Source organism: Rhinatrema bivittatum, chromosome 6 (genome assembly GCF_901001135.1).
Source record: "Rhinatrema bivittatum chromosome 6, aRhiBiv1.1, whole genome shotgun sequence".
Classification (NCBI taxonomy): Eukaryota; Metazoa; Chordata; class Amphibia; order Gymnophiona; family Rhinatrematidae; genus Rhinatrema; species Rhinatrema bivittatum.
In genome coordinates, this window is record NC_042620.1 from 204,060,083 (window position 1) to 204,086,831 (window position 26,749).

The window sequence follows — 26,749 nt, forward strand, 5'->3', positions numbered from 1 at the left end:
AGCTTCTCAAAGAAGCTTGAGGCAGAGATTGAACATAGTGTTTGGCTTGTAAAAAAACAAAAAGTTCATAATAAGGTAAAGCGTAGGTATCACGCAAGACTTGAAATGTCAAAATATGTCCTAAAGGGTCTAGAAGTTGGGACATAGTCAACAACCCCTTTCCAGCCCAATCAAAAAAAACCTTTCGAGACATACCTGGAGGAAAATGTAAATTACTCAGAAAAGGAGAACATTTATATTAAAGGTGTAAACAAGAACAAAACCATCTCCAGATTTTCATCAAAGAGTGAACCAGAACACCTTTAGCATTGGTGCATCCCCTTTCTTAAAGAAAGGGGATGCACCAATTCAAAATCAGTGGAAAGCATGGTATAAAAACTAGTAGATATCAGCCAGTCACCAATGTGTCTTAAATTAGCTGCTCTATTACAGTAATTTAGATTAGGCAAACCCATGCTTCCCCTAGCCCAAGGTTTCATCAAGATACACATCGTAATGCATGGTCTGCTTGTAGGCCTAAGATATTTCCGGAGTAGACAAAACCAAATTTATTCTATGGAATGAGAAAAATAAAGAGGCAGCATAGAAAAAAAATATATAACTATTTGGGAAGCAAAACCATTTTAAACAAATGTATCCTTCCCATTAAGGAAATAGGATAAGATGACCAGACTTGCAAAGGTTTTTCAGTAATATTCAGTAAGTGAGAAAAATTAAAATCTGCAAGTTTCTAGTAATAGTTGCTCCCAAATATTTAAAAGCTTTCTCAGTCCATTTCAGAGAGAAAGCTTTCCATTGGTGAATTTAAAAAATGCCAATCGCAATATGTATGGGCTTTGCAGCTAGAAGGGAGTCATGAAGCTAGCTGGATTTAGCAATACCCACCTGAACTCAGAGAGGGGGAGTTGCAGTCCCCTCCAGAAAAGTGGCTTAGATGGAGTCCAGGGCTACTTTTCTGATGGCTACTTTATATGATCTTATCTGACCACTTCTAAACAGGTGGCAATAGTTGTTATGGCTGCGCCATTTGTCAGCAGATTCTACATCAAGATCTGGCTAAGCAGATTGCCATTCAAGGAACAGCTACTGTTCGGGGAGTAGCTGGAGAAGCTAGTAAAGGACTTGGGAGAAAGCAAGACCCAAAGGCTTCCAAAAGACAGGTTCTGGAACTCAGGCTTGACACTAGTTTAGGGAAGACAGACAGTAAAAGATTGGGAAGGCTGTTCCATGTACAGAAGGCTAGACTGCCAAGCAAGATCTAGTTCTTTCAAGTTGGCCACAGCAGTGGCCAAGATGCAGGCCCCAGCAGTACCCATTGATGGTCTGAGGGTCCACTTCTTATGGCCCCAGTAGGCGGTCACTTGCAACTGTTCGATAAGAAGTGGACATGCATCTCTATAGACCAGTGAACTCTGGAGATCATTCAACATGGCTACACACTCAAATTGGCCATTCCAATTTAAGGCCTTAATCTTATCCCCTTGCAAATCAGCCACAAAGAAGTCCGCTATATAGACTATCACAGATCATCTACTGCAACCTACAGCAGTGGTGCCCTTGCTCTGGAGTAGAGAGGAAAGGATGGCACCCTATTTATTTTACCATCCTGAAGAAGGATGGCACTTTCAGGCCAATACTGAAGTTAAAATAGAGTAACAAAGCACTTCAGATTTCCTGCTCTCTTACATGGGAACTCTGCATTCAGAGATTGGGATGTGAGAAAAGGCAAGTTCCTTACTTCCCTTGACTTATCCGAAGTGCATCCTCTGATGTCAGTGTTGGTGCAGTACTCAGCCACCATTCTACTAATCACACCCTACACCCGTGCTCATTCTTCTCCCAGCGCTTCTTTCCGGCTGCGCATAATTATGGTATTGGGGACAAAGAATTGCTGGCAATCAAATTAGCCTTTGGAGAGTGGCGCCCCTGGCTCGAGGGGGCACAACACCAAATAACAGTGTACACTGATCACAAAAATCTCAATCATTTACACCACGCTCAATGCCTTAACCACAGACAGGCTCGCTGGTCTCTTTTTTTTTTACTCGATTTAATTTCCTACTTCGATATCAACCTGCTGATAAGAATGTCTGAGCAGATGCCCTCTCTCGCTCGTTCACCATTGATGATGTACCAGTTGTCCCTTGGCACATCATCGACCCGACTAAGGTACTCCTCGCTGCCACACATTCAGTACCTTCCGGGAAGACGGTGGTTCCCTGACCTCTTCGTAGAAAGATCCTCTGCTGGGCGCATGATTCTTTACTCGCTGGTCATCACGGACAAGCCAGAACGCTCGTGACACTTCAGAGGTTTTACTGGTGGCCAACCATGAAGAAGGACACTCAAGCATATGTGGAATCATGTCCCACTTGCGCCCGTCAAAAGCCACCGGCAGGCAGGCCCTGGGACCTCCTACAACCATTTCCAGCACCTTGTGAGACGTGGACACACCCCTTCCAGTGGCAATACCACCATTTGGGTCACTGTGGACCACTTTTCGAAGATGGCTCATTTTGTGGCTCTATCCGGCCTTCCTTCTGCACCGGAGCTAGCCAAACTATTCATTCGCCACATCTTCCGTCTTCATGGACTCCCGAGACACATCCTCTCGGATAGGGGTGTCCAATTCATGGCTAAATTCTGGAGGTTGCTTTGTAAAAAATTTGACATCGCCCTGGACCTCACATCGGCCTATCACCCTCAGGCCAATGGACAGACAGAAAGGACTAATCGCACCCTGAAGCAGTTTCTTCGGGCGTACGTAAATTCTCGGCAGAATGACTGGTCCGACTTATTGCCGTGGGCTGAGTTTGCCTTGAACTCTCATCAGTCCGCGTCTACTGGGTCATTGCCCTTTCAAGTAGTGTACGGACGTCAGCCTCTGCCTCCTCTTCTGATACCTTTGTCTGTACCTTCTCCAGCATTGCAAGCCTCTGCTCAAGAACTGCATCAACTCTGGGAACATACCAAACAGCTTCTGCAACAAGCTGCTGTAAAATCGAAGAAGTTCTACGATGTCCATCATCGGGCAGCTCCTCAGCTGAACCCCGGAGACAAGGTGTGGCTCAGCACCCGCTTTATTCGCCTAAAGTTACCTTAAGTTCGCTTTGCTCCCAAATACATTGGGCCCTTTCCCGTACTCTGCCAGCTGGGCCCTGTCACTTACAGTCTTCATCTTCCCACTTCGCTCAAAATTCATAACGCCTTCCACATCTCACTGTTAAACCGCTTATCCTATCAGAATTCTCAAAGAAAGCTCTGGAACCTCAACTGCTAGCTTCGGAAGAAGACATCACGTATCAGGTTGAGGACATCTTGTATGCTAGGAAGCATGGGAAGCATTGGGAATATCTAGTCTCGTGGGAAGGATTTGGCCCGAAGAAAATAGCTGGGAGCCTGCTGTAAACATCCTTGACAAAGAGTTGATCAAAAACTTCCATACTTCACATCCAAGTAAGCCGAAACCCTCGGGGAGGGGCCCTAAGAAGGGGGGTACTGTTACGCCTGTCGTTCACAGATGGCTGTGACCAGTCTTGCTCACCTCTTTCTTTACTTTCCTGACTCCGTGGGATAGACTGGCAGCCTCCGTCAGCTGCCGACAGCCTACCTACCATTCCCAGACCTCCTGGGGGGGGGGGGGGCGTGGACAACGCCAACTACCATCTTGCCGTCGGATATCCTTAGGCACGTGTACGGGCCAGTCTTAAAGCAGTTATGGCGGGAACCTCGGGGGCATCCCCTCCAGATGACGTCATCTATCCAGGACATTTAAGCCTGCTGGCCCTGCCTACCGACGACTTAGCAAAGAGAACCTTTCTTGCTAAATCCACCTCGCTCTCAGAAGACCTGCGTTCCAGTTCCTGCTTCAAGGCATAGATGTCTTTGGTACCCATTCCTCGGGGGCCCTCTCCTCATCTTAGCTATCTGCTCCTCAGAGGGCCTATCGCCTGAGACTTCTGCCTGCTCCATTCCCCAGGGCTTCCCTGGAACCTTCGCTATTCTTTCCATGAGTACCCAGCTCCATGGACTACTTCCTGTTCTACCGAGGATTCCTCTGGTGTACCCTGCTTCACAGACCACTACCATCCTTACTGAGGACCTCACCGGTGCTCCTTGCTCTGCAGATCACTATCTTCTCTACTGAGGACCTTCACCGTGAGTACCCCGCTCCGCGGGCCACTACCATCTTTATTAAGGACCTCATCAGCGTGCCCTGCTCTGCGGACCGCTATCATCACTACTGAGAACCCTCTCCGGTGTACCCTGCTTCATGGACCATTACCATCTCTACCAAGGACCTCATCGGTGTACCCTGCTCTGCAGACCACTACCGACTCAGCTGAGGACCTCCTACGGTGTACCCCACTCCATGGGCCACTACCATCTCTACTGAAGACATCATCAGTGTACCTCGCTCTATGGGTCATCATCTATTCTATGCAGGTATCCACTTGGGGGTATTCTCCTTTCCACAGACCCTGTGTCTCTGGGTCTGTAAGACTTTCTCTCTGACAACCCCCACTCCACGGGTTGTGTCATCCTTTCTCTTTACTAAAGACTCTAGTCTGATACTGTGTCTGACGTCACTGAGTCCTCACCTCCTCACAGTGAGGCTCATGGGGCTCCTCCCTGTGGGCAGTACCATCTCTCACCTTGGCCCAGGGCCCACACACTAACTAAATCCTAACACTTTGTGGCATTTGGAGAACCATCATCAGAGTCCTCACACAGGTACAAAGGAAAAAGACTGGTTTTTGGACATCTTGTGTTCACCTGCAGTTCAGGTACTGTTGGAGGAAGACATTCCATCATACCTAGGATACTCCCATCCACCTGGTGGATAAGAATACTTCAGGACCCAGTTCTGATGGACACATTCAAAATGAAAGAAGAGAGGTGTGATGAAATACACCAGCCTGGAACATAGATGTAACAGAGAACAATCAGCATCAGACACATTACTACAAGAGACCGCTCCTTCACGACTGCGGGAACAAACCTCTGGAACAAAATGCCCACAGACCTGCGTCTAGAACCCTGCCATAAGAAATTCAAGCAGAACCTCAAAACCTGGCTGTTCGAACAAGCTTACACTCAATGACCATCTCTTTTCCTGAAATGCCAGTTATTGCTTATGTTTCTCTGATCCAATGCCACACGCCAATTTATTTATTCCCCGCTGCTAAATTTTACTTGATCGGGCTCTTTCCTCCCAGTTATTAGATTTGCCATTAGCTATGGAATATGTTTATCATTAGTTTATTTGTTAATTGTTCTTAATTGGTTCTTAATTTATTCTTAATTGATATTTTTTATGTACACCTGAATTCTTATTGACTGTAAAGCTTGTTGCTGATTTATTGTTTATTGTAAACCGAGGTGATGTTATTAACGTGCCACGGTATATAAAAAAATCACGAAATAAAATAAATAAATAAACTTTATGGTGCAAATTGATTAAATTGAACTAGTTACAGCAAAGTTTTAATATGGAACACCCAACTAGAGTGTCCTGCCTGTTAATTCATTGCACCTACACTTAAGTAGCATTAAGAACATGCAGTGACGAGGTTTCCACTCTTACCCCTTGGGTCTTGTAGGTTCAGTACTGCTCCATCGCAGGCACTCCCACCCCCAATTGAGAAAATACATGCTCTGAAGTTTCATTTACTAGGTTGTGCCAACCATGCCATAGTACAAGATCCCACTTCCCTTACAGAAAGCTTTTCCTCTGTCTCCATCTGCTCGTAAGTTGGCATAACCCATGCATCTGGACTGATCTGCCAGGACTCAAGGAAAGGAAATAGGTAAATTTGAAATTCACCTTTTTGATCAGTTCTATTAAACTCATATTGATTTTGTTGTCTTTTATACTCCCGCCCTGACATATCTGGCACTTGCTGTTATAATTTGAATGCACTAATATTTAAGTTAATAACTATTCAATGTGAGTCTATCTTTGTGCAGCGCTGCCATCTTCTGCTAGTATTGAGGGCAGTGAAGCAAACCACAAAATGACTAGTACATAAAAGACTCATCTTGGACATAATGAGGCCGATCTTCAGAGGACATACAGAGCTTAATTTTAAGTCCCTAAGGGCCTGATTCACTAAGCATTTTTCCCATAGACCCAGAATGGGAGAAAAGCCTTAATGAATCAGGTCTTAAATTAGGTGCCTACATTCTGAACAGGGATTGGTCCCTTCACTGACAGCTTTCAGTGACAGGACCAGTCCTGGCTGGACTGCAGTGAATACATGAACATCTAAGTGCCAGTATTTGTCAGCTGTACCGGCATTTACATATTCCTCTGTGTAACAGCCTCTCCTCTGACTGGGGTATGGGTAGGCTTTTGGGTGTGCGGGTGGTGCCCCACTTCTTTAAGAAGGGGAAAGGGAGAATGGGCTGCTTGACCACATTTTGTTTTAAACTTTGAGGGAGGGAGGGGGGATAAGGAATTCAGTTGCTGAATCACATTATATATTTCTTTTAAACTTGGGAGGGGATCAGGCTGTTACATTTTTCTTTTTTTCAAATATTCAGTAAGCCAACAAAGTTATGTTTGTGACTTTAGCCAAGTACATTCAAGCAGAATATTTGGCTAAAGTTATCTGAGTAACTTTACCAGGATAACTTTGCCACTCGCCAGCTTACTGAATATTGAACCCATGAAGTCTCTTGTGTAAGGGAATACAGTCAGCTCATTGGCTGATAGCAATGTCATGATATACTTTGGTCATCAAAATTATACAGTACTAAGCAAATATGCCAGTTTTGGTTTCCTTATTATACCACAGGACATAAAAAAAGGCATTTACTTTGTAGGTCCATTAGATGCATATCTGTGCCATTCTCCAAGACTTCATCTTCACACACTGGGCTCTTCATCTTGCTGTTTATCTGCTTCTCTTCCAGTTGTCCTTTTAGTCTTCTAATCTGTGAAATCCCCACAATTAGTTTCACAAAATGACCAGCTAGAAAAGTCAGGAAGTTGTAACACCAGACATCTCAAGAAGTTCTATAATAGTAGCATTGTTACATCATCTGAATTAGGACATCATCACTGCCATATAGCAAATATGTTGTTTAATCACTTAGGAGCATGCAAACAACTGCAGGAAAGGGAGTTTGAGAAAGAAACCATTGTTGCTCTGGCCTTATTTCTGAAAATATGAGAATGAGAACATTTTTGTTACAAGTATTTGTAAAATATTTTGGTTTTCTTTAGACTTATTTTCAATGTTTTGTAGAAAGGTCTTTACATCTGCAGATGAGATGCAAGGTTTTAAAGGGGGAACTACAAGAAGTTTATAGGGCATGTCTTTTGTAATGCAGCAGCAAAGTGACACACAACTGCAGAAAAGGGAGTTTAGGCGGGAGTTTAGAGGGAGGACATCTATCTATTTTGTTTTTGGAGGACTCTTTGCTGTAGACTCTACATTGCTGTCAAATTAAGGAGCCAATTCACTGTATTTCATGAGTGCTTAAGTGAGATTAAACAGTCATTTATGCTCATGCCATTCACAAAGGCCATTAAAGTGGCATTTTAGCCGTGTAAATGGAATTTGACACCCCCAAATAAAGATGCTGCACACCCACATATATCAATGAGAAATAATTTATGCAAATGAATTAATCTGCCTGGTGTATAGACTAGCGCATATGTAACAGTCAGTGACCATTACCTGCTCTGGCTCACTGCCAGCTCATAAGGACAATCAATCACACAGCCAGGCACTTGCAGTAAAATAATGTCTTTAATTCTTCCACAGACAACAATCCCGTTCCACACCCCTAAGGCAGCAGAGTAATTCCAGGAGACATTTAAATACCAGCTGGCATGAACTTCATGCATTCTGATACTTTTATTGTTTGTCTTGCTCTATAATTTATAACTCTTGATGTACTGATTGAACAGTATGCACTGTAAAGTGCCTTGGGCAGCATTGGTAAGGCAACGCAGAAATATGAAGTAATAAATACATACATCAAAACACCTTTTTTTTTTTTTTAACCTGTGTACTGCCAGACATACCCAGCTTTCTTGCAACTGATTCCCACCCTAGGAAATAGCCCCAGGCTTATTCTTGCCTTTCTGACTGAGCCACAGCTTCCCCTGGCCTCCTCCCTTTTAGAGGGTTTTCTCTCTCTAATCTTTTAATTTGCCACATCTGGAACCAACAATAAGAAACATATGCCTCTACCATCAGTTTCTCTTCCCTGACCAACTTCAGATTAATACTTCCCATTAGCCTTCCAATTTCTGTTTCTTGATGGACCACAACCCCCAGCTGCTTTCTGTTTTCTTCAAGACTACAACTCCCAGAATCCTCTTTCTTGCAATGTTGCCTTAGGGAATGTCACTACAGTTTAGGTTTAGTTTATTCATTTAATTAGTTTATTTTGGTTTATATTCTGCTTTTCTTCAATTTAATCAAAATGGATCATAAAAACCAATAATACAAGCATAGAGTAATGGTCACAAACTAAGGCATTAAAATTAAACAAAGAAAAGAAAAGGCATTATAAGTACATAATAAAGCATAAAAGCAAAACACAATGCATTACATGAAAAATAAACAAATAATAAATAGGCAAAATACCGACCCAAACAAACTAACATAGTCAGTCAATACAAGCTCAATAACAACTTAAAATCATCTAGAAAAGAAAGCCAGATCTAAAAGGAACTCTATACCCTTTCCTATATTTTAAGGAGGACTCAAGTAGACAAATTACCAGAAAAAGATTAATAGAAAAGGCGGCTTTTCTCCCCCCCCCCCCCCCCCCCCCGTGTGGCCTCCAATCTGGTTTTACTCACTGATGGAAGAATAAGAAAATTCCCCTGAAATGAGCATAGAGCTCTTCTTGGAACAATGATGGACTCGCTTGGTGAGGAAAGGCAGTGCTTGATTACTCAGCACCCTATAAAACCACAGAAAATTTAAATTGAATTCTGAACTGAACTGGAAATCAGCAAAGTGAAAGATATGTTCTCTTAAATTAGTACCTGATACTAAATAAGCTGCAGAATGTAGTGAGCCTTGGATTTTCTTCACCTGACTGCAGGAACAGATGGACACCACGTCTCACCCACTTGACTCATGGCCCTGCCCACTATGGCTCTCTTGAAAGGGCAGCCAAAGTTACCAAGAGCTGACAGCCCAGAAATACTTAGAGCACTTTAACCTCCACTTGAGAGACTGAACATACTGCACGTTAAGGCTCTAACCAGCAACTCTTGGATCGTCCTCACCTGACTGCATAAGCAGACTGAGAACGAAACCTCGCCCATTCAGCGCATGGCCCTATCTATCATGGTCATCTTGAAAGGGTAGCCGAAACCACTGATAAGCATCAGGTTGACAGTGCTGAGCCTTAGGAGGATCACTCCTTAGCGAGCATCTTCACGAGTCTTCAAGTGAGGCTCTTCATTTCTTAAGAACATGCCATTCTGGGTCTGTCAGACCAAGGGTCCATCAAACCCAGTATCCTGTTTCCAACAGTGGCCAATCCAGGATACAAGTACCTGGCAAGTACCCAAACATTAAACAGATCCCATGCTACTGATGTCAGTAATAAGCAGTGGCTATTTCCTAAGTCAGCTTAACTAATAGCAGTTTATTTATTTATGTATTTAGATTTATATTCTGCTTTTCTTACTTTTTTCGGCGCTTCCAAGTTTATAGACTTCTCCTCCAGCAACTTGTCCAAGCCTTTCTTCAATGACATGAAGTATTCTGGACTTTTTGAACTGAACATTCCTAGATTGTAATCCCCCAGGGGAAAGCGTAATACCTACAGGACTTGGATGTAATCTGCTTTAAAGTACTTGAATATGTTGAATACACATAAAATAAGTAGTATACTGTCTGGGGAGTTAGATCTGATTATCCAGCAAATCAATCTTGTTTAATATCGGGGTGGGCATTTCCGGTCCTCTAAGGCCGCAAATCAGTTAAATTTTCAGGATTTCCCTAATGAATAATATGCATGAAGAGATTTGCATGCAATCTGCCTCAATTGTATGCTAATCTATTTTATGCATACAAATTAGAGATCCTGAAAACCCAACTGGTTTGTAGCCTTCAAGGACTGGAACTGCCCACCCCTGTTTTAGAAAAAAGAAGCTATGGAGGGGTGAATAATAGGATTGTAACATCTCAAACAAAGGACCCTAGTTAAGATCCTTCTAGCCAACAGTATTATCCCATGTAAAGCTTCTACTGAGAGTAAGTAAAAATCTGACTTAGTAAATGAATGTGCCATGCTTAAGAAATTTATTCTGATCTATGATTTGATTCTGCAATACAGTTTACACTTTTTATGCATTATAGAAACCTGGATTAAAGAAGGCAACACTTTTTGTTTAACACAGACATGTCCCTTTGGGTTCACTTTTTCTTTTTTTTATAGGTATAGGCCTGGAGGAACTGTAGGCAGGGTCAAGGTTATTAACCTGGAATTGATTAGAATAACTGAACTAGATTTAAAGCAGTTATTGTTGTGTTTTGTTATCTATTGAATTTAATGAAAGTACCTTATGTGAGCTGCACTAAACATATAGGGGTAGATTTTAAAAGAAGCACGCGCAGCCTACATGTGCGCACGCACATATACACCTGATTTTATAATATATTTGCGCAGATTAAAAAATCTAGGGTTGGCACGCACAAGGGAGTGCACAATTGTACACCTTGCGCGCGCCGAGCCCGCTCCAAGCCACGCTGTCTTCCCCTATTCCCTCCCCCCCACCTTCCCTTACCTCCCCTGCCTTTTTCCCCCTACCTTTGATGACTTCTTTTTTTTATTTCAAAACTTACTTCAGCCCTGGGGCTGAAGTAAGTTGCGCGCACCGGCCGATTGCTGGCACGCGATCTCTGATACAGCGGCAAAAAAAAAGCAAAAAGTGGAAAATTCCTTCTACATGATCTGCATTTAAACATCTATAAAGGAAGTGATATCTATTCTTGGAGTACAATGATTCTAATTTGATATTTTTGACTCATATCTGCATTGGTATGTTTGTCATTCTACTCCTCATGGTATGCAATATGAGTGAAGCTTTATCTTCAGATGCACAACATGCAAACACTGATTTATGCACTTCTTTTCTCAAGACTAGATTACTGTAATACTCTGCTCCTAGTTCTTCCTTTAGGTGCAAAGATTACAGTTAATTCAAAATACATCTGCAAAGCTAATCCTGGAAGAAAGTAAAGGTGATCATGTCATTCTACTTTTAGTGAAGTTATATATTGGCTTTTCATAATGAACCAGATTAAATTTAATGTCTTAAATTTAAGTTTAAACTGTTGCATCCGTCGGTCTCAGACTGCTTCGACGTCTGTGCTTCACCTTTCTTCCTTCTCTCTCCTCAAGCCTTGGGAAGATGGCTGCTCCTGTGTCTTCATGCCGCTCTCTCCAGCGTCCCCGGAACAGCAACGGCGACAGTGTTCGCCATGATTTTCCTGAGGGCCTCCTAGGGTGTGCAGGCGCACGCTACCCACGTCTTTATCCACGTCATAGCGGGAACCTCGGAGGCATCCCCTCCGAGTGACGTCATCACATCCTGGTATTTACCCTGCCCTTCGATTGCTAACAAACTGAGTTAGCAAGGATTGGATTGGATTGCCTCTGGTCTAAGCTGCTCTGCCGCTTCCCAGCTGCCGCAGGAAGCTCTCTCTGCCCTTTGGGGTAATTCTTCACTAACCTGGGTACCCGCTCCTCGGGGGCCCTTATGCTCTATTTCAGGTACCTATCTTGGGATACCGGGTACTTGCTCCTCGAGGGCCTGCTCTCCCTAATCTGGTGCCTGCCACTGAACAACTTCTGCCTGCCAGGACCTTCAACTATACAGCTTTCTACTTCAGTGAGTATTAACCCTTTTAGTCTGTCTTATCTTCAGCTTCAGTGCTCTGGATCCACATCCAGGACCTGTCCCTGCTACACCGCGCTATCTATCCTACTTGAGTGTGAGACTGGTCTCCTCTGCTGAGGACCCCTGGACTACTTCACTGTGTTACCTTCACTGCTGCCCGCTCCCCGGGCGATACCATCAAGCTGTACAATAAATACAACTTCTCTGTGTTTGCGTGTCTAGAGTCTAGCCTAGTACTGCGGTTCCTCACGGGGCTTTTCCCCGTGGGAGTGGCCATCACCGCAGTACCCAAGAATCCACTCCAACACCTCATAACCATAACAAAGAGGGCTTAACTAGATTATCTTTATAGGATTCTGATGCCCTACCAACATCAGAATACTGTGCTCTGGTGATCAAGCAATACTGAGGATTCCATCACCTTGAGAGATTAGACTGGAAAATACTAGGGGGTTGATTTCAAAAGCAGCAAGCAGCCGGCCATATGCGCGCGGTTCCCGGTGCATGTACATGGATGTGCTGATTTTATAACGTGCACGCACTGATGAACACGTTATAAAATCCAATGGCTGCACGCACATGTGTGCCGGATTTTAAAATCCGAGCATGCATGTGTGCGCAGTGCACGCAGTTGGGGGGAATATTTGCTAAATATGCGTGGCAAAGCAATCGGGCCTCCCCCAGTTCCCCCCGTTCCCTAACCTTCCTCCTTCTTCCTCTCAACTTCCCGCCCCCTAAACCTAAGCTAACTAACCCCAAATTCTTTATTTCAATACTTACTGCTCCTCTGGAGTAGAAGTAATCTGCGTGTGCCAGCTGCCAGCACGTGCTTCCCCAGGACAGCATTGATTGGCACTGTCCCGGCCTGCCCCCACCCCGCTCCTTTGGAGAAGCCCAGTACATGTGCGCATACCGGGATTTATATGCGTGGCTGGGCCCATTATAAAATGCGTGCAAAGCCTGGCCACGTGCATAAACCCCAGGATTTGCATGTGCAGGCCTTTGAAAATTTACTTATAGATGCATATTTTTTTCATATCCGGCTTCCTTTTTGTGAACTCAATGCCCCTAGAAATTTGATTAGCATGTAGCTACAGTGAATTTAGGACCATCATTAAATCATGGTTATTTAGGAAAGATTTTGTTGATGCTTACAAGCTGTGATGTAAATATTTGAGTTACTCCTGGAATCTACGCTCTCTTCCAGAAGGGTATCAGCCTTCTTGTTTTTTTATTTTTTGACAATGTATATGTCTTGCTTTTTATTAATTCATATATTGTGTGTTATTTTATTAACATTTTGACTAGGGTTTATTGATTTCTTTTACGTTTACTGTTTTTGTACTTATTTGTATGGCTAAATTTATTATTATTAATGTAAGGATTTTATTTTTGTTTTACAGGATTGTATTTATTGCCTAATGTATTTTATATATTTATTCAATGCTCCCATACGGTCTTCTCCTTCCTATCTGGTGGATGTTTCAGTAATGATGATAAATGCTCAGGCTGTTAGAAGAAAATTACATATTATTCATGATTTAATTAACAAAAAGAAACCTGATTTCTTTTGCATTACAGAATCCTGGCTTTTAAATTCTGATTTTCTTTTTCTTAGGCCCCTAGATATCTAGTTGTTTTCCAACCAAGGAAGAGAGGGCAAGGTAGTGGTCTGATGATCATTTACAAGGAGTACTGGAAGATGGCCATTGAGGAACTGAGTGGTGATTTGCCTTATGAAATGCTAGTTCTTCATTCGAATGAATTTAATTTATGCTTAGTATATTGTCCTTCTCTTTTGCAACAAGCTCTCTCCCCCTTTTTTTGAACAGTTAATTTCCTCCAAGGCTAACCTGAATAATATGAATATCCTTGGAGATTTCAACTTACATATTGACCTTGATCCTATTCCACACACTGTCCTCTGTTTCTTGATATCCTACCTTCTTCCAGGATGGGAACAACTTGTTCAAGAACAGATTCATGAGCATGATCATTACCCTGGACCTTGTATTTCTTAATCAAGCCTATATCAACAGATGTAGGAGTTCTGTCACAAACCAGTTAGTCCCATGGTCCGACCATTCCTTTATTAGTTTTTACGGCCCAATGTTCATGTTGACAGCCAGGAATTTTCAGGTCTGATAAGAGTAGAAGTCAGCTCCTTTCATCCAGATGATATTGATTCTAGAGTTTCCAGTTTAGAGTCTATATTATCTAACACAATTGATAAAATTACTCCAATTCAAATGAAACGCAAGTTCCAGTCAAAATTTCTTCCATAGTTGTCTCCTACAGTTAAGACACACAGTTACTTTGCAGAAGTGACCATAAGTAGCGGAAACTACAAGTCATTATTGAAATCTTATTCCCTGATAAATGAGACCAAACGAGAATATTTATCTAAATGAATTAGAGAAATCAGCTACAACCCCAAAGAACTGTTTAGAATTGCTAAGAAATTGATAACCGATCCGAACATCTTAACTATGAAATCTACCCCTGCAGCAATCAATATTGATTGCAAGGCCTTCATGTATCATTTTAAATCTAAGGTTTCAAAGATCACTGCTGGTTTTGCAGCAGGTCCTACCTAGTAGGACACTGATCAAACTTTCATTTGGAATGAGTTTAAGAACATAAGAACATAAGAACCTGCCATACTGGGTCAGACCAAGGGTCCATCAAACCCAGCATCCTGTTTCCAAAAGTGGCCGATCCAGGCCATAAGAACCTGGCAAGTACCCAAAAACTAAGTCTATTCCATATTACCGTTGCTAGTAATAGCGGTGGTTATTATCTAAGTCAACTTAATTAATAGCAGGTAATGGACTTCTCGTCCCAGAACTTATCCAATCCTTTTTCTGCACTAACCACCTCCATTACTGAGATCATTCCAAACATTTCAAAATTAAATTCTTTATATTGCTCATTGAATCCTTGAGGTATACCAAGTCTTAAAATAGCTAAGGACATCCTTGCACCCGTTCTGCGTGACTTGGTCAATCTATCTTTATTTCAAGGTAAACTTCCAGCTGCATTGAAGAAAGCTGCTGTAAGACTTCTTTTAAAAAAGTGTGGCAGTGATCCGCCTGATTCTAACAATTACCAACCAATTTCCTCATTGCAATTTTTGGCAAAACTGATTGAAACCGTGATCTTGACACAACTTACACATTTCACAGAAGATAAACAGTTTCTTGACCACCACCAGCACGGGTTTAGAAAATCTCACAGTACTGAATTGTTAATATTATCTTTGCTAGATATTTTGCAAAGAGGCTCAAAGAAGGCCATAACTATCTTTTAGTTTCCCTAGACATCTCTGCAGCCTTTGACACACTTGATCATTCCATCTTACTGTACCATTTCAGAGAATGCGGTATAGCTGGTTTTGTTTTGCACTGGTTCAGCTCTTTTCTTTCTCAATGTACTCAGTGCGTTGAGTTCAAAATCATTGTTCAAACTGGTCTGATATCATTACAGGGGTTCCGCAAAGCTCAGTTTTATCAACAATGCTTTTCAACCTTTACCTAGCTCTGCTATATAAAATTCTTGCCAGCCTTTGCAACGAATATAAACTCTGCACTGACTATATCCAGTTCTTTATTTGTGTCCATCCATCTTGGTCAGAAACAGTTGAGCTTGTACACATTTGTTTGTCAACCATCCAGAAAAGGCTCTTTTACAACAAACTGGCACTAAATATTTCCAAAACTCAATTTTTACTAATTCAAAGACCTCATTCTAAAATTAAGAACATAAGAATTGCCATACTGGGTCAGACCAAGGGTCCATCAAGCCCAGCATCCTGTTTCCAACAGTGGCCAATCCAAGTTGGCAAGTACCCAAACATTAAATAAATCTCAAGCTACTATTGTTTAATAATTAACAGCAGTTTATGGATTTTTCCTCTAGGAATTTATCCAAACCTTTTTTAAACCTAGCTACATTAACTGCTGTAACCACACCCTCTGGCAATGAATTCCAGAGCTTAACTATGCACTGAGTGAAAATATAGTTTAAACAATCATACAAAATACACAATAAAATAAAACAAGATTCATTAAAAATTAGTCTGTTGAAAAAGCCTGCAAAAGATTTACAGTAGCAGCAGTTGAAAAAGGTAAGAGAGGAGCTGATTTGTACAATGTATTCTCTACCTAGCTTGATTGCAGCTAGGTAGAGAGTGCATCAAGCTAGGTAGTGAGTACTTTGTACAAATCAACTCCTCTTTTACCTTTCATCACGTCAAATGACAAAATCTTCACTGATATCAACTTTGCTGTTTGTACCTCTGACTGTGTATCTAAAACTGCCACCCAAAACCTACCCCACCACCCAAACCTCACCCCAAGTTAATAGTGTGCCCCCCCCCCCCCTCCCTGTTATAGCATTTTGATGAATCTAGGGCTTAAGTAGTTGTCTTGGGCAATTAGAGGCACCGGAAAAATAGATATGTTTAGTCTCAGAGATATCTTGATGATATTTTTGCTAATTGTTTTTAGAGAAGTTTAGCAGCAGGGGAAGGATGCTTTCTCCAACTTGGTTCTCCCCTGCTGTTTTAATAACCTTACCTCTGCAGTAAACCATGGAGCAATTGAGAGTAACAGACAAAATATTTTAGAGGCTATAAAATCCAGTGAAGTGACATTTCTGCATACCATAAAAACTAATTTATCAGTAGATTCTATGAATAGTTAAATATAAAAAAAATCTCCCAGAGCTATACTGAGATTTTCCAGGGTTAACTTAGCTTTAGACTGAACCATATACTTGAACATTTAAATCTGAATCTTAAAGGAAGTGATCTGGCCAGGAGGTAGGACTTCCAAGGAAATATTTTCCAAATTAGAATGAAAATTAAAATCCAAAAATTGTCCACCAGAGAAAGTAGGGAGATTGGCAACTTGAGAAAAAATCACTGTCATCATAGCATTAACATAACAGCATCTTCTGTGTCTCTGGTTGGTTATTTCCTCTAACTTTCTGAACTGTTCCTGACTGTGTGAAGTTTCTAATTCTTCACAACATAATTTACTGTAGCACTTAGACCTGCTCCACTACTTGTGCAGGTGATTTTGTTCAGAAGACTGTGCACCATCCTGGAACCCTGAATTACAGGGGGAAGGTAAGTTTTTGATGCTTAGTTGGCTACAGAAAGCAGTGATTGGCACTGCTAAAAAAGGGAGGAGGATATATTCACCTGATTTTCAACAATAAAGATTTCAGGGTGCAGGAAGCTATGCTGACAGATGACATAAGGCTGACAAAGGAAGTGGTCAGATGCACAAGGCTGGCACAAGGGCAGAAAGAGAAGGAATATGGAATTAGAAAAGGTGGTAGCTATTCAGCTGAGCAGAAGACACTATGCACATACCTGGGAGGACCTACCGGCACACAAAGCCTGGGGAAAGCGTCAGCTACGCATACACACAAAATCATCCAAATAACAGAAATCTCAATCCAACAAAAATGTTTTTACTGGAAGTCCTGAAAAAGGCTTCAGTTTCACAGTGGACAAAATGTCATATTATGTAGGAAAACCAACAAATGGAACTAAGTGCATTCCATAGCAGCCAAATCTTCAGTTCACTGGAAGAAAGCTAGATTCAACAGCAAAAGCAACGCAAAACCAAACAAGTCCAGGATTCTCAGGCCAAGGACCAGAACAGACTCCTTCCCAGGTAGCAGCTCTGACTGAAAAAATAAAATCTATGGGTATATAGGAGCCGTAGGCATGATCCCCACTCATTGAAATACTAGTGAATTATACCAATTTGCAAAATCCTTGGCGTTATTTTTTAGTGAGGCCCTGTAGAAGGTAATACTGCCATCTGCATCCTTGGACCTTTAATCTACGGCCCCTTTTCACCTTGAGTCAAATCATCTATGCTGACTGTTGTAGAAAGAAATGTCTATGGTCTAAGGATCATCATAGCATTAACATAACAGCGTTTCAGCAGAGCAGAGCTGACGAGCTCTGGCTTTTGTTCTTTGGAAAAGATAAGTTATCCGTTTAAAAGAGTATTACTTTAAAGCTGGAGTTGTTGATACCTTTAATGGTTTGAAAAAAGTTAACAAAAAATTTATATAAAAAAAGTTTATCCTGCTTTAAAGAGAAGTGGCAGTGTTCATAACGCAATTGAAAAGGGTTACCCCGTGATTAAAGTTGAATGGGCAGTTACACTGATATAAGTGTATAAAAGTTAAAACGCTGTTTCAGCGGATGTGTACGTCAGCTCACTTATGAGGGTGTACCTAATTCAATAAATTGCGGTTTATATATGTGATTCTTCATTGAGCTATTGATATTTTTGTCACATATTTTTCCAGTTTTTTGTGATCGTATGGTCTAAGGATGTCAGTGTCTTTGGCACAGAGTGTGGCTTATGTAAACCATACTCTGTCTGCTCAAGCACCCAACACTATCAGTACATTACAAGATGGCTATTTGCTAGTTTTGCATACTTTTGTTTAAAGTGTCTTGTCAATACAGACAAAGCTCTTGCAGAAGCTCAACAAGCCTGCATGAACTGCTTAGTTCAATTTCTCCTGGCCCAGGACAGCAAGGTACTTGGTAGGAGGATATAACTATCTGGTCGGCTTGATCAGCAATCGATTAGGGGATTGGAGAGTCCTATTGGAAGGGTACTGCTTCAGGCAGTTTTTGATGCTTCATTGCCTTTTCACCATCCTCAACCACTGTCCTTCTGGACTCCTGCACCCACTCTGCACCATAACCATTCTTGCCCATTAGTATTCCATGCACAATTATTTATACTTACATACACCCAGCCACATGTACACTGCATTCCTACCAAATTCATGCATCTTTGCTCTGTTCATTATACTTTTATCTTGACCTTTCAATCCAAAAGGATTGCCTAAAACAGCTTGCAATAATTTGAAATACAATTTGTAAATTCAATAAAAGAGCAGATTCATATATTTCATAATTCGATACACAAAACAATAAGAAAGCAATAAAAATCCTAACATTCTAATGTCTCATACTCATCTCGTATACAGGTCTATATTTTTGGAACTCACTGCCTAGAGAATTACAGTTTATTGATGACTATAAATTTTCCATCAACTATGTAAATCCTGGTTGTTTACTTCTGCATTTGGTTAATTAAGGGATTGCTGATTTTGTGTCATTTTCTTATACAAGACCTGCAGATCGGACAGTATATTTTAGATGTGGGTTTAGCTTGTTTTATTTTTTTTATATTCTGTTTTATGAATGTTATTTATTCTGTAAGTTTGTTAGACTGTTCATTATATTTTAATTTATATGTTATGTTGTTGCACAGAACCCATGTTGGAGGGGCGGTTTTATAAACATGAATGATAAATAAATTCCCAGTTCTCATTAGCGAATGGGTCAGAGTCCAAATAAATATACTTTAATATAATTAATAAAATATACTGTGCTGAGAAAAGGTTTGTGAACCCTCTAGGAAGGTCTGTAATTTAGAACAATTTGTACTCAAAAGTTGATTAGATCCTAATCTAAGAACATGTCATACTGGGTCAGACCAAGGGTCCATCAAGCCCAGCATCCTGTCTCCAACAGTGGCCAATTCAGGCCATAAGAACATGGCAAATTCCCCAAAACTAAGTCTATCCCATGTTACTGTTGCTAGTAATAGCAGTGGCTATTTTCTAAGTCAACTTAATTAATAGCAGGTAATAGACTTTTCCTCCAAGAATTTATCCAATCCTTTTTTAAACCCAGCTACACTAACTGCATTCCCTAGCAACAAATTCCAGAGTTTAATTGTGCGTTGAGTGAAAAAGAACTTTCTCCGATTAGTTTTAAATGTGCCACATGCTAACTTCATGGAGTGCCCCCTAGTCCTTCTATTATCCGAAAGAGTAAATAACTGATTCAGTTTTACCCATTCTAGACCTCTGATGTGACCTCGGTAGAATTGTTGACCCTTGGCCTGTGCTGGGATTGCTATTACCTGGGAGGAAGACCTACCACAGGTTCCCAGCGACATGAGGCGAGGTAGATGGAAGGCAGGGGCCAGCTGGAGCTTCACCAATACCAATCCTGTTCCCCACTGGTTGAGCCTTTGGGTGCCGGGACTGGCTGGGCTTAGGAGGGACCCCTGTGGGGATTCAGGAAGCAGAGGAGACTGATTCTGGTCCAATGGTCGGTGGTAGGCAGCAATCAGGCAACGTGAGGTCCAGTCCAATGGTCGTGGCAGGCAGCAATCAGGCAACATGAGGTCCAGTCCAAGGGTCAAGACGGGGAATCTGTCCGAAGGGAGGAGGAGAAGGCTGGGGTCTGGAACAGGCGAAGGAAGGCAAAGACAGGAGCAGGGACAGGACCAGGACGAGGAACTGGGACAGGCGGGCAGGTGAAGGCAGGAACAGGAGGCAAGAGTAGGATCCAATGTAGGAACAGCAAGGAGCAGCAACAAGACCTGTTGCCAAATCATTGGATTGAGGATACTGCTGGCTTTAAATAGGGGCAGGCCTGGACATCATCGGGAAGGGCCGGTGGTGTCTCCCTGCCGCGGATCCTTTAAATTTGAGCGGGCCGTGCACGCGCGTGCCTAGGGGGCGGGCCGAAGCTGGCGACATCCCAGCTTGCAGAGAAGAGGGAGTAGGCCCGGTGGTGCGGGGAGAGCGTCGGCGACTCACTGTGAGGCTGGTAGGCCTAACAACCTCTCATGATTTTAAACACCTCTATCATATCCTCCCCTCAGCAGTCTCTTCTCCAAGCTGAAAAGTCCTAACCTATTTAGTCTTTCCTCATAGGGGAGCTGATCCATACCCTTTATCATTTTGGTCACTCTTTTCTGTACCTTCTCCATTGCAACTATATCATTTTTGAGATGTGACGACCAGAATTGTACACAGTATTCAAGGTGCGGTCTCACCATGGAGCGATATAGAGGCATTATGACATTTTCCAGTTTTATTCACCATTCCCTTTCTAATAATTCCCAACATTCTGTTTGATTTTTTGACTGCCGCTGCACACTGAACCGACAATTTCAATGTGTTATCCACTATGACGCCTAGATCTCTTTCTTGGGTGGTAGCTCCTAATACAGAACCTAACATTGTGTAACTATAGCATGGGTTACTTTTCCCTATATGCATCACCTTGCACTTATCCACATTAAATTTCATCTGCCATTTGGATGCCCAATTTTCCAGTCTCACAAGATCTTCCTGCAATTTATCACAATCTGCTTGTGATTTAACTACTCTGAATAATTTTGTATCATCTGCAAATTTGATTACCTCCCTCGTCATATTTCTTTCCAGATCATTTATAAATATATTGAAAAGTACAGGTCCCAATACAGATCCCTGAGGCATCCCATTGCTCACTCCCTTCCACTGAGAAAATTGTCCATTTAATCCTACTCTCTGTTTCCTGTCTTTTAGCCAGTTTGTAATCCACGAACTGCTCCCTTGGGCAGAGTTCGCGCTGAATTCCCATCCTTCAGCTTCCACAGGATCATCACCATTTCAACTTGTCTACGGATGCCAGCCTTTACCTTCGTTACCGATACCTTTATCAGTATCCTCTCCAGCCGCCCAAGCTTCAGCACAAGAGCTATATCAGCTGTGGGAACATACAAAACTTCTTCTTCAAAAGGCTGGACAACAAGCGAAGAAGTTTTATGATGCCCATGACAGACCTGCCCCACAGCTACAGCCCGGGGACAAGGTATGGCTCAGTACCTGCTTCATTCGGCTCAAACTACTTTCAGCTCGATTTGCACCTCAGTATATAGAACCTTTCCCTATACTTCGTCGCCTGGGTCCAGTCACTTACAGCTTGCAGTTACCATCATCCTTAAAGATCCACAACGCCTTCCACATCTCTCTTCTAAAGCCGCTCATCCTCTCTGATTTTTCTAAGAAGACACCTGAGCCACAACCGCTCTCCGCGGAAGAGGTCATTACCTACCAGGTAGATGACATTCCTGATGTGCGGAAACATGGAAGACGCTGGGAGTACCTTATATCCTGGGAAGGATTCGGATCAGAGGAAAACAGCTGGGAGCCTGCAAGTAACATCCTTGACAAGGAGCTGATTAGACAATTCCACCTGGCTCACCCCAGGAAGCCGAAACCCCCGGGAAGGGGTCCTAGGAAGAGGGGTACTGTTGCGCCCGTCGGTTGCAGGCAGCTGTGACCGCTCATGCTCACCTCTTTTTTCCCTGCACTGTCAATCATTGGGAGAATGGCGGCCTCCGCTAACCAATGCCGACCTCCCCGGCGTCCCCGGGACGGCAAGGGTGCTGCCGACCACCATCTTACTTCTGGAATCACCTAGGCATGCACGCACAGGGCCTCCTTTTGTATACATCATGGCAGGAACCTCAGGGGCATCCCCTCCCAATGATGTCATCTTGCTGGTGTACTTAAGCTAAATGGCCCATTGCTAAGACGAGTTAGCAAGGAGTTCTCTCATTGTTAAATCCGCTCCACATCGGGATCCTTGGTTCTAGTATCTGCTCGTGGCATTGGACGCTCTGGGTACCCGATCCTCGGGGGCCCTTCTGCATCTTGGTTATCCGCTCCTCGGAGGGCCTTCTGCCTTCTCCTGACCCGATACTCAGGTTTCCTCTCCTGGAACTTCCTCGTGTGAGTACCTTCTTCAACTTCCTACGATAACTACATTGCTGGACTCTCCATGGTGTACCCCATGCCACGGGCCACTACTGTTCTTCAGCATAATTCTTCTGCGGATCCTGAGCTACAGGGTATTGCTGCTACTACTCAAGATCCTCGGTATACCCCGCGCTGTGGGCCACTACCAGAACTGATCATCTACAGCATCACCCTGAGTTTATTCTGCTCAAGAACTATGTTTATTGCATTTCCTGCTCCTCGGGTTATGCATTATTCTTTTCTCCCTAATAAAGTCTCTCTCACAGCTGTGTCCTACGTTGCTGAGGCCACACCTACTAACTGTGAAGCTCACGGGGCTCCTCCCTGTGAACGGAGACATCTCTCATTTTGGCCCGGGGTTCACAATTTCCTTCAAAACCATAACACAGGCTAACTGGTCTATAGTTTCCCAGAATGCCCCTGGAGCCCTTTTTAAATAATGGGGTTACAATAGTCACCCTCCAGTCTAATAATAGGTTACAAATTTTTACTAATAGTTCTGAAATTTCATTTTTTAGTTCCTTCAGAACCCTGGGGTATATACCATCCGATCCAGGTGATTTACTACTCTTCAGTTTGTCAATCAAGCCTACCACATCTTGTAGGTTCACCGTGATAGAAACATAGAAACAGAAATGACGGCAGAAGACCAAATGGCTCATCCAGTCTGCCCAGCAAGCTTTCACACTTCCCACATACTTATCTGTTACTCTTGGCCCTTATTAGTAACTTTTTGGTTCTAGTTACCTTCCACCCTCGCCACTGATGTAGAGAGTAGTGCTGGAGCTGCATCTAAGTGAAGTATCTAGCTTAATTGGTTAGGGATAGTAACTGCCGCAATAAGCAAGCTACTCCCACACTTGTTTACCTAGCCTGTGTCATTCAGTCCTTGTTGGTTGATGTCTGAATATAAATCCTCTTTTCTTTATTCCTCCCTGCCGTTGAAGCAGTGAGTTGCGCTGGATATGTATTCCAAGTGAAGTATTAGGCTTAATTGATTCGGGGTAGTAACCGCCGTAAAAATCAAGCTACACCCATAATTATTTGTTTACCCAGACTATGTAATTCAGATCTTGTTGGTTGTTACCTGAATATAAATCCTCTTTTCCTCTTTCCCCCCTGTCATTGAAGCAGAGAGCTATGCTGGATATGCTTTGAAAGTGAAGTATCAGAATTATTTGGTTTGGGGTAATAACCGCCACAACAAGCAAGCTACTCCCTAGCTTTTTTGTGAATGCAAATCCTTATTTCCACATTTCCTCTTGCCATTGAAGCATAGAGCAATGTTGGAGTCACATTAACAGTGAGTATGTTTATTGAATAAGGGTATTTATCTCCAGGTAGTAGCTGTCATTCCCGCAAGCCACCCCCATGCCTCTTCTCTTCATTCACATCCTCTAGACTTTATGGATCCACAGTATTTATCCCTCGCCCCTTTGAAATCCTTCACAGTTTTGGTCTTCACCATTTCCTCCTGAAGGGTGTTCCAGGCATCCAACATCCTCTCCATGAAGAAATACTTCCTGACATTGGTTCTGAGTCTTCTTCTCTGGAGTTTCAAATCGTGACCCCTGGTTCTGCTGATTTTTTTCCAACAGAAAAGGTTTGTCATTGTCTTTAGATCATTAAAACCTTTCAAGTATCTGAAAGTCTGTATCATATCATCTCTGCTCCTCCTTTACTCCAGGGTGTACATATTTAGATTCTTCAATCTCTCCTCATAAGTCATTCGATGAAGACCCTCCACCTTTTTTGGTCGCCCTTCTCTGGACCGCCTCCATCCCTGTCTCTGTCCATTCGGAGATACAGTCTTCAGAACTGAGCACAGTACTCCAGGTGAGGCCTCACCAAGGACCTGTACAAGGGGATAATCACGTCCCTTTTCTTACTCGATATTCCTCTCTCTATGCAGCCCAGCATTCTTCTGGCTTTAGTTATTGCCTTGTCACATTGTTTTGCAGACTTCAGATCATTAGACACCATCACCCCAAGGTCTTTCTCCTGCTCCATGCACATCAGCCCTTCACCCCCCATCGAATACAGTTCTTTTGGATTTCCACACCCCATATGCATGACTCTGCACTTCTTGGCATTGAATCTCAGCTGCCATATCTTCAACCACTCTTCCAGCTTCCTTAAATCCCGTCTCATTCTCTCCACTCCTTCCTGCGTGTCCACTCTGTTGCAGATCTTAGTGTCATCCGCAAAAAGACAAACCTTACCTTCTATCCCATCTGCAATGTCGCTCAGAAAGATATTGAACAGGACCGGTCCCAACAGTGATCCTTGCGGCACTCTGCTTAACACTGCTCTCTCTTCAGAGTAAGTTCCATTTACCATCACACATTACCTTCTGTCCGTCAACCAGTTTGCAATCCAGGCCACCACCTCTGCACTCACTCCTAAGCTTCTCATTTTATTCACCAGCCTCCTGTGTGGGACAGTTATCAAAAGCTTTGCTAAAATCCAAGTAGATGACATCGAGCTCTCTTCCTCGATCCAATTCCTTAGTCACCCAATCAAAAAAGTCTATCAGATTCGTCTGACAGGACCTTCCCTTGGTGAAACCATGCTGCCTCTGGTCCATCAATTCTGCTACTTGTAGACAGTTCACAATTCTTTCCTTCAGCAGCGACTCCAATACCTTTCCCACCACCAAGGTGAGGCTAACCGGCCTGTAGTTTCCAGTCTCCTGTCTGCTCCCGCTCTTGTGAGGCGGGATCACCACTCTTCTCCAATCACTCAGCACCACTCCCGTTTCCAGGGAGCTATTGAACAGGTCACAGGGCGGAGCTGCCAGCACATCTCTGAGCTCCCTCAGTATGGCTTTGTCCACCTTCATTTTTCCTAGCTCTTCCCATACATTCTCTTCCGTAAATAGAGTTTCATCCATTCCGCTTCCCTCCAGTTTCTTGTTAACTAGTGTCGGTCCTTCTCCGGGGTCTTCTTTAGTGAATACCGAACTGAAGTATTCGTTTAATATTTCTGCCATTTCTTCATCTGTCTCCACCCATTGATCCTTTTCACCTTTCAATTTCAGTATACCACTTTGGCGCATTTCGGGGCCATTTTCGAGGACAACGCCGTTTCTGCTGAGGTAGGGGTTCTTCCTCCTACATCCCTTGGCAGACGCCCACAAGGTCTCAAGCATGGGTGCATTCCTTTCGTGGCAGGCGGCCTCAGCACTCTGGAACCTCTCATGCCTACGCCAACAACAAGGCTTCCCAATGAAGGGGCGCCGGCCCATCCCTCAGTTCCGAGATCGGGGGAGGACGGGGGGACTCTTCCACTTTAGAGAGGAATGGGCCAAGATAACTTCGGACCATTGGGTCCTAGACATTATAAATCACGGCTACGCTTTGGATTTTGCACGACCCCTTCACGATCTGTTTCTAGTATCTCCCAGCGGGTCTCAGACGAAGCAGCAAGTGGTCCTCCAAACCCGGTCTCGATTGCAGGCTTTGGGAGCCATTGTTCCGGTTCCCACAGCCGAGCATCGGACCAGTCACTACTCCATCATTCCCAAGAAGGAGGGCTCATTCCGCCCGATTTTGGACTTGAAGCAGGTCAACAGGGCATTGCGAATCCCTCGCTTTTGAATGGAGACATTGAGATCTGTCATTGCGGCTGTCCACAAAGCCTCTGTTAGATCCAAAGAGTTTTTGGCTTCTTTGGATCTAACAGAGGCTTATCTCCACATAGGGATTCAGGAATATCATCAGAGATTTCTAGGTTCATGATCATGGGTCACCATTACCAGTTTTCTGCCCTACCCTTCGGGCTGGCGATGGCTCCGAGGGTTTTCACCAAGGTGATGGTGGTGGTAGCTGTGATCCTTCGGGGAGAAGGTATATTGGTACATCCCTACTTAGACGACTGGCTCATCCGAGCGAAGTCAAAGGTGCTCTGCGAGAATGCAGTACAGTCAGTTTTGAGTCGTCTGAGTTCCCTCGGCTGGGTTGTCAACTATACCAAGAGCCACCTGGTCCCGTCCCAGGTGTTGGAATTTCTTGGAGCACGGTTCGACACTGGTTTGGGCAAGGTTTCCCTGCCACTGCTGAGAATGATTCGGCTAATGTCTCAGGTTCGGCGCCTGTTAGCTCTTCCCTTACCCGTGGTGTGGGACTATTTGCAGGTTCTTGATTTTATGGCATCTACCCTGGAGTTGGTCTCTTGGGCTTTTGCTCATATGCGGCCTTTGCAGAGGGCACT

At 43.2% G+C, this 26,749-nt stretch overlaps 1 protein-coding gene across 2 annotated transcripts in view; it reads right to left on the reverse strand.

Moving 5' to 3' along the window:
- Positions 1 to 26,749, reverse strand: part of LRRFIP1 (LRR binding FLII interacting protein 1) — a 359,409-nt gene that overhangs the window by 15,291 nt on the left and 317,369 nt on the right. For both annotated transcript variants that reach the window (XM_029606446.1, XM_029606447.1), the window contains one exon: positions 6,822 to 6,939. In XM_029606446.1, coding sequence (XP_029462306.1) covers positions 6,822 to 6,939 — 118 coding nt within the window. The remainder of the gene's footprint in view (positions 1 to 6,821; positions 6,940 to 26,749) is intronic.